At 46.5% G+C, this 13,196-nt stretch overlaps 1 protein-coding gene across 1 annotated transcript in view; it reads left to right on the forward strand.

Moving 5' to 3' along the window:
• LOC144755659 (epimerase family protein SDR39U1-like) overlaps positions 1-11,897 on the forward strand; it is a 100,179-nt gene extending 88,282 nt beyond the window's left edge. The window contains exon 6 of the mRNA XM_078644824.1: positions 10,973-11,897. Coding sequence (XP_078500950.1) covers positions 10,973-11,382 — 410 coding nt within the window. The 3' untranslated portion in view covers positions 11,383-11,897. The remainder of the gene's footprint in view (positions 1-10,972) is intronic.
• Positions 11,898-13,196: the final 1,299 nt, after the last annotated feature.

The following is a 13,196-nucleotide window of genomic DNA, read 5'->3' on the forward strand; positions in this document are numbered from 1 at the left end:
TCCGAAGTACTTGCGACACAGGATTTCAGCTTGAGGCTCCTTCACGATCCCTGGTCCGTCGAATGGTGGGTCCCCTTGAAGGCAAATCTACTTTTCCGTGGGCTTCCCTGGTTGCTCAAGACGTGCTCTGATTCCCCACCAAAGGGTGAGTCCCTCAGACCTTGATGGTCTGCACTAAAGCCAATCTCTGCTTTCTGCTTGGGTTGCTTTTACCAAGGCTTGTTGGGTCCAATCTAGGCACCGACACTGCAGCACTCGACATCCTTTGTGGGACAGCTCGAATCCAGCGCCTGGTCGTCGTCGACGCCTCCTGGTCCTCGTGGCTGTAGAATCAAGCTTCACCTTCTTCACCTGCATGCACCCGACATCTGTGGGCATTCGACTATTGTGCCCCTGGTCCCTGGCTAGTGACCCAGACTCTGTCCCCTCTGCTTTCAGGTTCTTCTCATCTTTGATCCAGGTTTGGATCACTCCGGACACTTTCCACTTGGTCGCCAGCAGCACTTTTGCAGCAGGTGGCCATTGAAATCAAAGACGAAACCCGGCTTCCCTGGGTGAGGTAACTAGAGTACTCCGGTGCTCACATGGGTGTTGACTCTAGAACCTCCTAGTTCTAAAGCGGTTTGCTCCAAGTCCTTTTCTAAGTGTCCTTTATCCTTAAAATTCCAACCGCAACTTTCCCCATAGAAGTTAAAGGTGATTCGCGGCTGTGTTTAGACACTGCATGCTTCCCTCCCGTGGGTCCCCTGTGTCACTACCTTTGGTGGTTCCTGGTGGCCCCAGCGGTTCTGAAGGCTTTAGGCCTTGTATCTATGCAAGTCGTTGTTCTTACATCACTTTATTGATATATGGTTTGCCCCAGGGCTCAATGTATATTGTGTGCTATTAAGTTTATTGAATGCACTTTTGCCTCTAGCCTCATATAGGGAGAGGTGTGGCGCCGCGGCCAGGGCGACTGACACTGGAATCTGGGGATCAGGGTTCGATCCCCGGCTCCGGCGGCAGGTTAGCCCAGCACCATGTGACTCTGGGCAATAGCTTGCTTAATCTTCCCGACGGCCCCCAGCGCCTAGAGACCCTTACGGGTGATTGTGCGCTTTACAAATGTGGATTATTATTATTATAAAGAGACTAGTGGGATGGGGTTAGAATAAATACATTTATTTCATATATATACTTGGTGTGGTTCTCCTTTCATTTGGTCATTCACGAGATTATAGACTGGTAAAAACAAGCTGCTTTACATTTCTCCAAGACTTAGCCCGAAGACTGCTCTCCACAGCTACCACTAGGATAGCCTTCTATAAAGGTTGTCTTTAACCTACCATCAATAAGGGTCATTGGACTGGTGCAAGATTCCCACTAGAATAGTGGACAGCATATGCCAGGCCAACTACTCACGCGCCGCCGCAATCAGCCCTGCACGCCTCCTGGAAAGCACCGAGTTTCCATGGCAAATCTGTTGCCTCCTGTAACAAAACGCTCCAGTGACACATACTTCAAGGCCACCCCGAAGAGCCCGCTCCAGGCTTACCTAAAAACAAACACATCAGGACAACAAAGAAGTGCGCACTGCAAGGTTAATGTCTTCAGCTCAAGCCAGAGGCTCCGCTAAACGCAGAGTACTGTTACCAAGTTTCTTAAACTCTTTAAACAATAACTAAGCATGCCTGTGAGTTACCAGTCACCCCCACACTGGAACGCGTACATTCCTGAATCCTGAAGTGCACTGGGCCTTGAAGCTCCGCCCCTGTCTTCTCCCCATTGGTTAAAACCTGATGCCTCTCTCGAGTTGTAAACGGGTCGGCCAGCCTGTGTTTTCAAGTTGAGCCTAAGCACTGCCGGGATATGTAGTGAGCTCTACTCTGCCCATGTAAAACTCTTCACCGTGAAACAAACAATAACACGAAAATAACCAATATGAAGTCATTGAAAATGCTTGGTGTCCTATGTTTCTTTTGCCAGCGCTTGAAATGTTTGGCTGCTTTTCTCTCAGCGGAAAACTATTAAAATCTCATTGTCCCAGAATCCCTAGCAGCTGTTCAGCATCCTGCTTAGATTAACTGTTGCCAGATGAGCACTTCAGAAACTTTCAATGCTTTGTAAATACCAGGGCTGCTATTAGGTAGCAACCTGCCTCATCTAGAGGCACCGCGGATACTTTCTTATGCATCGTTTAAAGGAAGAATCCACCAGCAAAATGGGGGTGAAGCCAGCAGCCGGGCAAAATACGGGGAACATCCCATCAGAGGGAGCCTAGGAGAGCAGGGCTCATTCTCTCCCATCTCCGGCTGTGAAGGCTGACTCGTGCTTGAGCAATGGATGCTACGGGGGTCCGTGTAGTCACTGCAGGTGGTGCCTGGGTTGATGGCGGCTGCAGGAGTGGTGCTCTGAGTCGGCGCGGGGGCCCTGCTCTGCTTCTTCGTGTTCCTATCTCGCTTGAAAAAGAAGGTAGTGTGCTCCCCAGCCGGGACTAACTTAACTGCGAAAACAACTCCACATCCTTACCCTACTCAGAACAGCTTTCATTTGACAGATTTTATCCCAGCGATATTATGTACAGCCTGTGTCCAGCTAATCGGTATAAGTGTTTACAAAACCCATGTGCTCCTTATGCACCATAGGTGTGAAAAGGTATTGAACACGTTATAAATCTATGCATTAAGGAGTGAGCAGGTGGCAGCTGAATTGTGTTCAATATGTTCTACACAGAAGGTTTTTGGTACTGCAGAAAAAGTTTCCAGCAGGGAAAAGATTCTGGGTACTACAAACTAAGCCTTTTAACTAGCCTTGAGTTGGGAGACAGAATTATCTTAGCATGACAATTTCTATTTAACGAAGAAGAATGTGCACCAGATACTAACCTATGTACATGTGCTTACTTTGCTTCAGAAGATGGGCTACTTGTAATGTTTTCAGCACAGTATGAAGGCTGCAGGTAGTATGAGCTTTAGCACCTTCAGACCGTGGCTATTTTAAGTGAATGGCCGCTCTTTGAACAAGTTTTGCTTAGAGTGTACACTGCGCTTAGTAGATACGTTTTATTAATCTATAGTATATTTGTCATGCAAGTATCACGGTCTGCAAACCGTCTGATACAGAATAAACTCTTTCCACAGAATTAATAGTTTACAGTATTCACTTCCCTACTTATATCAACTAATTTTGTTTGGTGACTGGAAGGGGTTTGATACAGATAAAAGCTGTCCAGAATAGGGCATTGTTTTTGGAAGAGACATTCAGCATTTTGGGAACTTGGCTTGTTCTGAACAGGTGTTTACAGATTGAACACCGTATCAAGTGAGGGTTTTCCATATATCTGTGGTTGGTTGTTAATGTGAGCTACTCTGCCCCTGAAGTGTATGATATAGGGTTAATGTGGTACACAACCCATACCATCTACAGCTAAGGGATTTGTTCCTGTGCTGGCATTTATCATGGCTTATATTCTTCGGAGTTATTTTGTACTTACATTTACATCTCTAAAGCTATACACTTTTATAGAGCAATGTGTACAAAAAAAGCTTGGATGAGGTCATAGGTAAAGTTACGGAACATGCCATGAGTGCTGTCATATGTGATGTCACAAGCAGTGCATGGAGGGAGTGCTACTAACTATATCTGCTGAATTTCTCTCAATTTTTTTTTCTTTTCAAGGTGTTAATGTTGTCACTGACAAATTCACTCGAATATAACGTTATTTTAACCTTTGTTTTTTTCAGTGAATATGTACATCACAAAATGTTTAACAGGCAGCCTCTGCGTTTGCGGTCCCTTGGCATTTGCCGACATCTTGGTCCTCTTGTGCTCTGCATTCTGTGCAACATTGGGATCCGCCCTCAAATAAATTCTACCATCCTATTCCAGTGTCACAATCTCAAAGGGATAGTCTCCTTCTGTGGTTGAAACCTCTCAATTTGGAGAGATGGATTTCTCTTTTTTTCCTCCACTCTCCCAGTTACAGTGACAATGGATACCATCATCAAGGGATAGTGAGCAGTGCCAAACTCCATTTCAGCACAGGATCTTTGGAGAGCTTACAAAATATGTAGTTCTTCAAATTGGAGCGAGAACTCAATGCAGTTTCAATCCAGGATCTACCAGAAGGTTAAACGATGGGAAAGCAATGCCCTACCTAAACAGCCAGTTTGGAACAGGATTCTCCCTCCTTGAAATGATTGGTTCTAAAGATATCAGACTAGGCAGAGAAGAATCTGGCATCTGTGAGAGCGATTCATATGCAAGGGAAGTTCAACACCATAGCAGACACCCTAAGCAGAGTGTTTCCACACTTCCAGAATTTAAGGATTACAAGGGATGTATTTCAGATAATTTGTCAATTCTAAAATAGATTTGCTTTCAGATCATCGCAATGTCCTTCTTACTTTCTTTTTTCAAGGTTCAGGGATCAGAAGGCAGAGGCTGTGGACACCTTAACATGCCCTTTGCCGAAATAGCTTTTGTAAGCATTCCCTTTGATTCCCCTTATTGCTTGCTTCCTATCACGAATTCAGAGGGAGAAGGCAGAGGTTATCCTGAGGATTCTTTTGGACATGGAGACATTGATTTATGCTGTTGAAGAAAATATTGGTGTCCCAGGTTTGACTCCTACCTCTGGATACTGTAGGGTCTTTCTTTTGAGCCCTTGGCAGAAACTTACTTAAAACTATTGACCTTAAAGGTGGGGTTTTTCATGGTTGCGATAGCCACAGCCAGAAGGGTGGGTGAACTCTCAGCCTTGAGCTGTAACTCTCCCTTTGATGCCCGTATTGTTTTAAAGATTAGTCCATAATTCCTTTCAAGTCTGGTGGCTTAGTGCGTCCACTGTAGGGGCCTGGGTTTGACCTCATTGTCAAGTTCAAATTCCGGTGGGCCCATTCAGCCTTTCATCCTTCTGAGGTCGATAAAATAAGTACCATAGAGTTGGGTAACAACAAATATCTGTTATTCACTGCCAAGATACCCTTGGGTGAAAGTGCGCTTTGCAAATACAAGTTACGTTATTCCTATGGTGAATTCTATTTTGCACAGATCACAAGAGATTGGTCTTCCTATTCTTCCATCTTATTCTAACTATGAATCGCTTTTGGATTTGGTGGGAGCAGTCAAAATCTACTTATCCATGTTGGCTGAATTTAGATTCAGTGGTTCCTTTTTAGGTCTCGTGCCGATAACAGCGCGAAGCGCTGTCTCGCCAGAGACCTATAGTCACCGGCTCTACTTCCCAGGAGACAGGAGATGGGCACGCGCAGCCTCAGGAATCGGATCAGCTCACGCGCTCGCGGTGCCCATCTCCTGTCTCCCTTGGAAACCACAGCCCGTCAACGCGCATGCATCGAAGTCACAGCACACCAGCACCGGCCCGACCAAGTAACTTTCCCCTGTCAATTACTCGTGCCCACATACAAAATCCCTCCGTGATGGCTGACGACCCCGTTCACCCCCCACCTGCCCACCTGCGCCGCGATCCCGGCTGCCTCTCCGGTTCCACAGCTGCCGAGACAGGGCCTCCGCCCGTGCACAGTCCCTATTAGCTGGAGCTAGCAGCAGCGCGCACGGCCAAGCGTCACTGCGCGAACCGTCTGAAGTCACTGGCAGACATTGCTTGTTATAATCTTGAATGGATCTGTAACTTGCTAGTGTGTAATTTCCACCAGGAGTACCTATAAGTAGTTTTAACTATTTCGATGCTACTCTCATTCCTTATGTAATTTACGTTGTTCTATTGTGAAGCGCTCTGACACCTCTGGGTAAACTTCGCGCTATATAAAAATGCACAAATAAATAAATAGATTGATAAAATGGATGCTCAAACTACTGGGGTACGGGTGCCCCAGACGCGAGTCTTCCCTCTTCAGCTGCGGGCCTACTGAAAAAAAATTCTCAGGGGAAGCAGGAGCGAGACGGCTGACCCTGGAAACCGTGGAGTGTGAGCGGCTCGCTCCCTCCCAGGGACTCCCTTTGGCCTGCTGAGGTGTCACTCACACAGTCTACCACGATGTCGGGAACAAATACTCTCACACTGTCACCGCTCGCGCTCACCCCTTCATCCCGCCGTCAACCTCCTTTCCTCCCAGACTCCTTTAACCCCTCCCATTCTGTTGCCCTCACATCCTGCCCGCCCCCAGACGCCAAAGACCAGCTGCCCACAAGGCACTATTGTTCTCTCTAGTAGTTCCAGCGAAGACCACTCCAGCCACTAGACTCCGCTTTCATTCCCTTCATGTGTCTCTTCTCTCCCCGTCTAAGTCACAGTGTCCCATATGGCTTGCCCCCTTAGCGCTGTCAGCGTTCTTATGGCGGTGTAAAGAAGCGCTATACAAAAAACAACGTTCTCTTGAAGTGCCAATCCGTGCGACATCAGTCAGTCATGGACTGCACTGCAGCGTCGCCCGAGGCCAGAGTGACACTGAGGTGCAAGGAGGTCAATCCCGAGCTGCGCTGTTTCTGAGCCACAGTGACACTGGCCGTGCGCTCCGCTGGTGCCGAACTGAGCTGGGCGCGCGAAGTGCTACACTGCTCCGAGCCCCGAGCGACACTGGAGCGCACGCCCTCTGTCCTGCGCCGCAGAGGCCCTGCTCTGGACTGCAGTGGCAGAAGTTCTGAGCTGCATTAACACAAATCCTGTGCGGTAGGTACACCAGCTTCACTCACACAAAGCCATGGGCTGAACCCACACGGGAACCGAGTTGCAATTTCTACACTGAACAGTGACAGCACAGACACTGCCTTGAACCACACGGGCGCTGGCGCAGTAACAGGAAGCCATTGACAGGAAGTCACATCTCCCATTTCCTGTTGAAAATAGATTTTATATGAAGCGAGGAGAGGGTGTGTAAGATGGGTAGGAGGGATTTCATGCTATACAAACAAAAACAACCTGCACAGCGCAAATCCCATGACACAAAAATACAGCAGAAAAGGTAAATAAAAAATGTTTTATCGACGGCCACCCCAATGCCCGTGACACCACCACCCCATCCCCGCCCTGCCCCGTCGCCTTGGGTTCTCTTCACACACCAGTACCTTTCACACATTAGGAATAATGTTCCAGGGCTCCGGGGTCCTCGCAGATAGATCTGCCTCCCCGGCAGCCTATAGCCCTCTCCAGACCCCACTTGCCATATTCCACATCCCGCACCCCAGTGCCTGCCCCACAGCACACAGTTCTCCAAGGTCCCCAGTCCCCACTTAGTTTCAAAGATCTCCCTCCAGAACTGCTTTTAGGCCACAGCCATGCTCTCAGGACGCTGCACACAGAGGCCCCTGCAAAGCCCATAGCGCACAGACCCCCAAATAGTGCTGGGAATGGAGGGAAGGGTTAGCAGCAGACCTCGGCCTCTCAGGGACGCAGCAAACCCCCAACCGCCCTCTTAGGCCTAGCGCTAGCCTGTCACTCTAATGGTGTGCAGTGTGGCGGGCGAAATGACCCTAAAGTGACTATCACATCAAGAGCAGTGGTGTAACACAAAATAATGTACCACCACCCTAAGGAAAATTTGATGAGGGCACCCTAGTGTCTCACAGATACTCATTAGCCTTGGACTGAATGAACCATTTAAGGGTTGAGGCACGGAGACCGCAGGGGCCTGGGTTACGGACCTGTATTAGAGAAATGTGAAGGTGCCCCCTGAACGTGAGGTGTCGCCTTTCACCTCAGGGAAGAATGGGATAGGCCACCAGGTCGACCCATTTGAAATAATTACCAGCATTTTGCCTTTAGATCCATTGTACCAAAGGCAATCACTGTTGTTCCCAGAGTGGCTTCAGTATAATCAGTGTCATTAAGTAGGTACAAACATTATGCAAAACAGGGCTCATTTCTGCCAAGATTACCCTCATATGTTAAGGATGACAATGACTACTTCTATGCACATTAAGATTTGCCCCATCACTTACCAATTCAAAGTTTAAAATAAAAATTGATGCAACGCATTTTCATACACAATGCCAATTACTCAAACTTTAATGCTGCGAGACCTATTGCATTGTAAATGCTTGTTGTTAACTTCGGCCAGGTCAATAAAGGAGAAAAATCTCCGCTTTCTTCATTGATGAAGAAGGTAATCTCTTTCCCTTACAAAAAGAACCTGTGCTGAGCCTCCTATTTCCGTCCAGGGCCGTTCGACCTAGGGGATGGCTGCCCTTGGGCAGAATGGGGTGGTGTTTACTTAGCTGATGCTTGTGCTGCAGCAATCTGGACATCTAATTATACTTTTGTTGATCATTACAGATGACATTTAGCTCAGGGGTCAGAACTGTAATTAGCAAATGCATGAATTCTGTAAACTGTTCTTTGTTGTGCTTTGGTATTCTTGCAATATGTAAGGAATGGCTGAGGAGTGAATACCTGGGTTATGTACTGGCAGACTACGTTACTCTAATTCCATATTCCTCATCCTATTGCTTACATTCCCACTCTACGGGGAGGGAGTTATTTATTTAAAAAAGGGGGCGGGGGAGAGGTGCTTGGTAGTTGTGACCTTGGTGAGTTCCCTCACCGTAAGTGCTATATTTGAGTAATATGGAATCAAAGTAATGAAGATAACCGGTTAGTAATCCAGGTATTATTCTCCTCCAGAATACACAAGGGTGGGAATTCCAGGGCATAAAAAGCTGAGTGATCCTGGGGGATTGGACAAATGTAAGTCAGGTAACAGAAAACTGTGACAATGCGAGTGGGACTTGCTTCGGAACATGGTTGGAGATAAGGCAGGAGAAGTGGAAAAGCCCATCATATTAAGGGTGCTCCCCGGGGATCTTTCAGAAAACAGGGACTGGGCATTAAGAGGAAGGAACGACTTGGAAACGTGTTAATACTGAAGGGTGTAGCCCTTTCTGGGGGTTGAGTACCAGATATAAGTTAGGAACAAGGAAATCGGAATACTGTACACCAGTAATGTGGAAAGGGGAGGCAAGATTTGTAACAGAATGAAAAATATCATTTTTTATTATAAGGAAAGCATAATATTGCTGAACATCTATTGGCAGTTGATGCAGTAGTGAATAAAGTTGAGCCTCTGTTTCCTAGCTTATTTCCTCCTACTAACAAAGTAAGCTAAACTTTGCCTCTATGTTTCTCACATTTTCAGGTGGAAAAGAGCTGATTTGTTTAATCATATCCAAATTGAAATATTCTATAGGTTATAAAGAGATTTTGTAGCACGTGGAATATAACAGAATAAAAAATGGAAAGGGTCAAATAGGAGAAATAAATGCAAAAGAAAGTGGTTGTCTAAACAGGAAAAAAGCACGGGATGCTATTCATTTCCCTCTGTTAGACTTGTTTTGGTAAATAGTTGCTTTCACAATACAACTCAGGCAACTCTGCCAACAGATTGTGATGCCTGCAGATGGACTTTTTAGGAAGGGAAAGCGAATAATATTGTTGAATTACCGAAATGTTCTTTATGTATCAAAGGTGAATAGATAAACAGGACCCCATCAGATACTTCCAAAACAGTCAAAACTAAGGACGGGTATTTTTATGACAAGAATAGTTGTCTTAACTAGTGAACAGTCTTCAAAAACTACCGCCCCATATCCCTCCTCCCATTCCCGGCCAAAGTAATTGAGAAAGCCGTCAATAGCCAACTCGCCGCCTTCCTCAAATCCAACAGCTCCCTCGATCCCTCACAGTCCGGCTTTCGAGCCAAACACAGCACCGAAACCGCCCTCATCGCAGCAACAGACGACATCCGAACACTACTGGACAACGGAGAAACAGTGGCCCTCATTCTACTCGACCTCTCCGCCGCCTTCGACACGGTATGCCACAGCACCCTCATACAACGTCTCAACAACATCGGCATACAAGGAAAAGCCTTGGACTGGATCACCTCGTTCCTAGCGGGGAGAACTCAGAAAGTCCGACTTCCCCCGTTCAGATCAGAGGCAACAGAAGTCATCTGCGGTGTACCACAAGGATCATCACTCAGTCCCACCCTCTTCAACGTTTACATGAGTCCACTCGCTTCCACCGCACGTCAACACAACCTCAACATCATCTCCTACGCTGACGACACCCAGCTAATCCTTTCCCTCACCAAAGACCCCAACACCGCCAAAACCAACCTTCACGAAGGCATGAAAGAAGTAGCTGTCTGGATGAAAGAGAGCCGCCTAAAACTCAACTCAGACAAAACGGAAGTGCTCATCCTAGGATCATCCCCCTCTGCCTGGGACAACTCATGGTGGCCTGCGGATCTGGGCTCAGCACCCATACCCACAGACCACGCACGTAACCTTGGCTTCATCCTAGACTCCTCACTCTCGATGACCAAACAAGTCAACGCCGTCTCATCCTCCTGCTTCAACGTACTTCGTATGCTCAAAAAAATCTTCCATTGGATCCCCACCGAAACAAGAAAGACGGTCACCCACGCACTGGTTACGAGTCGACTAGACTACGGAAATACCCTATACGCCGGAATTACAGCCAAATTAAAGAAAAAACTCAAACGCATCCAAAACACATCAGCAAGACTTATTCTGGACATCCCTCGCCAAGATCACATCACCGGCCACCTGAAAGACCTCCACTGGCTTCCCGTCAACAAGAGAATAACATTCCGTCTCCTCACCCACGCACACAAGGCTCTCTACAAACTAGGACCTGAATGCCTCAACACTAGACTATCCTTCTACACACCCACCCGCCAACTAAGATCCTCCAATCAAGGCCTCGCCGCAGTTCCGCGTATCCAAAGATCCACCATGGGAGGTAGATCCTTCTCCTACCTGGCGGCCAAGACCTGGAACTCACTCCCCACTCACCTCCGCCTTACACAAAACCACATCCCCTTCAGAAAAGAACTCAAAACCTGGCTATTCGATAGATAATAATCCCCCTCCCCAAGCGCCTTGAGACCCTCTGGGTGAGTAGTGCGCTATATAAATACTTGAACTTGAACATTAGTACTACTGCCTTTTCTTACTAACATGTTGCATTACCTTTTTGTCGTCCTTATAGGTGTCATCCTTGGTAATGACGGTGGTGCCATTTCGCAGATGATCTGGCCATTCCGCTTTGGGCTGGGAGGCCCTATTGGCTCTGGGTGCCAGTACTTCCCATGGATCCATGTGGCTGACATGGCTGGAGTCATCACCTATGCCATGGAGACAGAAGCAGTGCACGGGGTTCTAAATGGTGTGGCCCCGAGCACAGCCACAAATGCAGAGTTTACCCAGTGCTTTGCCTCGGCCCTAAGCCGTCCGGCTTGCATCCCTCTTCCAGAGTTTGTGGTCAATGCTATTTTTGGGACGGAACGTGGTGTCATGCTCCTGAAGGGTCAGAAGGTTATTCCCAAGAGGACGCTAGCAATTGGTTACAAATTTTCCTTCCCAGATCTTTCCTCTGCCCTTAAAGACATTGTGTCCTAAAGAAATGGACTACTTGTGGACACATTACCTGGAAGCTTGACCAGATTTCCAGAAATTTGCATTTTTACCTCAGACCTAAGCTATGCAGGGTGCAGCTTTCTCTGTAAAGATCTCTCTTTTTTCTCAGTATAAATAACTTGGTGAGCTTTTATCCTTCGCAGGAAGCCCAAGCACCTTTGATAAGGGAGTTGGTTAGATTGCCTGTCAGTTTTCCCCACTTCTGTTGTAAATCCTAAAACACATAAAAATATTTCAACAACATATCAGATATTGTCCTGAAAAATGATGAATTCTCCCACGACCATTTACAAAATTGGTTACTTTTGAAATAAACATGTATGCTAGGCTCACTGATCTTTAACCTGAGATGTCATATGAGGCGCTTTACAGACAAACTACACAATTTGACGCAAAGATGTTTAATGTTAAAATGTTATTTTTTTTTTAAAGTTCAGTTTGCAATTTAACAAAAATGCAATGGAATGCTTCTTTCAATAAAATCAGCATTAAAATCAGAGGTTTTATGATCCAGCTGGATTTCTTTTTTTTTTATGATGAGCCTTTTTTGTTGTTCTGCATCTGCACCACTTTCATGCGGCTGAAATTTTCAGTTACGTACCCGACTTTCACATAATTTCCCCTATGTCCCCACGAGCAATTGCAACGGAGGTCATTAAAATGTAATATGAAACTTCAAGAGAATTCAGCAATCTAGAAGAACAGGTTCTGTTATCACAGTTTCTGCAGTAGCATGTCACAAGGTTTACAAGACCCAAAACTTGTACAAATACTTTTTTTTAGCAGTTGAGCTGAAGAACAGTACCCTTTCACCTAACATTAATAGAAAGGGTGGCAGCTTAAAATTATTGCTTGGGTTTGCCAGGCACCCTATTTGCCATTTATTTGCTCAAGCATTTTCAGACCCATAGAATGTCTGTGTTCAGCCATTTTAGAAGCAGCTGGAGAGGTGCTGTCTGCATCTTTAGGCTAATATTTAACCCTCTTCACGTGTCATTCCTCTTGCTATACTACGTAAGAACTAAACTTTGTATCTACATCTTCTTAACCATGTCTGCATCACAGACTCCATGCTTGCCTGGAGCTGCCACTCCTCACCAACACGAGATCCACCTCTGCATGTCACATCACATGTGGTTTCTCACACAATTCTGGCCTCTTTTCTGCGTGTCTAAATGTGCCTCCTTTTAGACTCTGAAATACGCAACACAAGTTAGTGGCCTTGAATTCAGAAAGTGGCCCCAATGTGATTCTGACCGCATTACTTTACTGCAGTTTCTGGGCCCTGCGATCTGAATCCAGGATGTGCACCACACTAAAACAATCGAAAGCCAGTTTAGATGCCACATCAAACGTATTGAAGCTCTGCATCCCCATATACTTAGCAAAGGATGCAAATGTCATAAAGAAAGAGCATTGGCTTTCTGAATGTAGCACTATGGAGGTAGGATGCCCCTTTAGGTAAGAGGAATTTAATCCTTAGGAGAGGTGTTTTCTTCTGGAAAGGTGGCTGGTGGAATTCATGATTTCAGGTTAAGTATCATTTCTGAAATCTTGTTGAGGTCTCGCTCGCACTGTTCATTCTGTAGCACAAAGTCCACCTCCTGCTGTTTGAAGATGGGAAGGAGTTGCTGGCGAAGCTTGGCAGTCTCACGCTTTCCACGCGGCAAGCTTCTCTCCACTTCTTCCTCCGCCATCTTCTCATTTAATGGAAGTCCTCCTGCCTTCCGATCACGCAAGTGGAAGATCTCGGTCTGCGAGGATGCACGGGGGACAGTGTGAGACGTCCTGTGGCT

This window comes from Lissotriton helveticus, chromosome 5_1, assembly GCF_964261635.1.
Source record: "Lissotriton helveticus chromosome 5_1, aLisHel1.1, whole genome shotgun sequence".
Classification (NCBI taxonomy): Eukaryota; Metazoa; Chordata; class Amphibia; order Caudata; family Salamandridae; genus Lissotriton; species Lissotriton helveticus.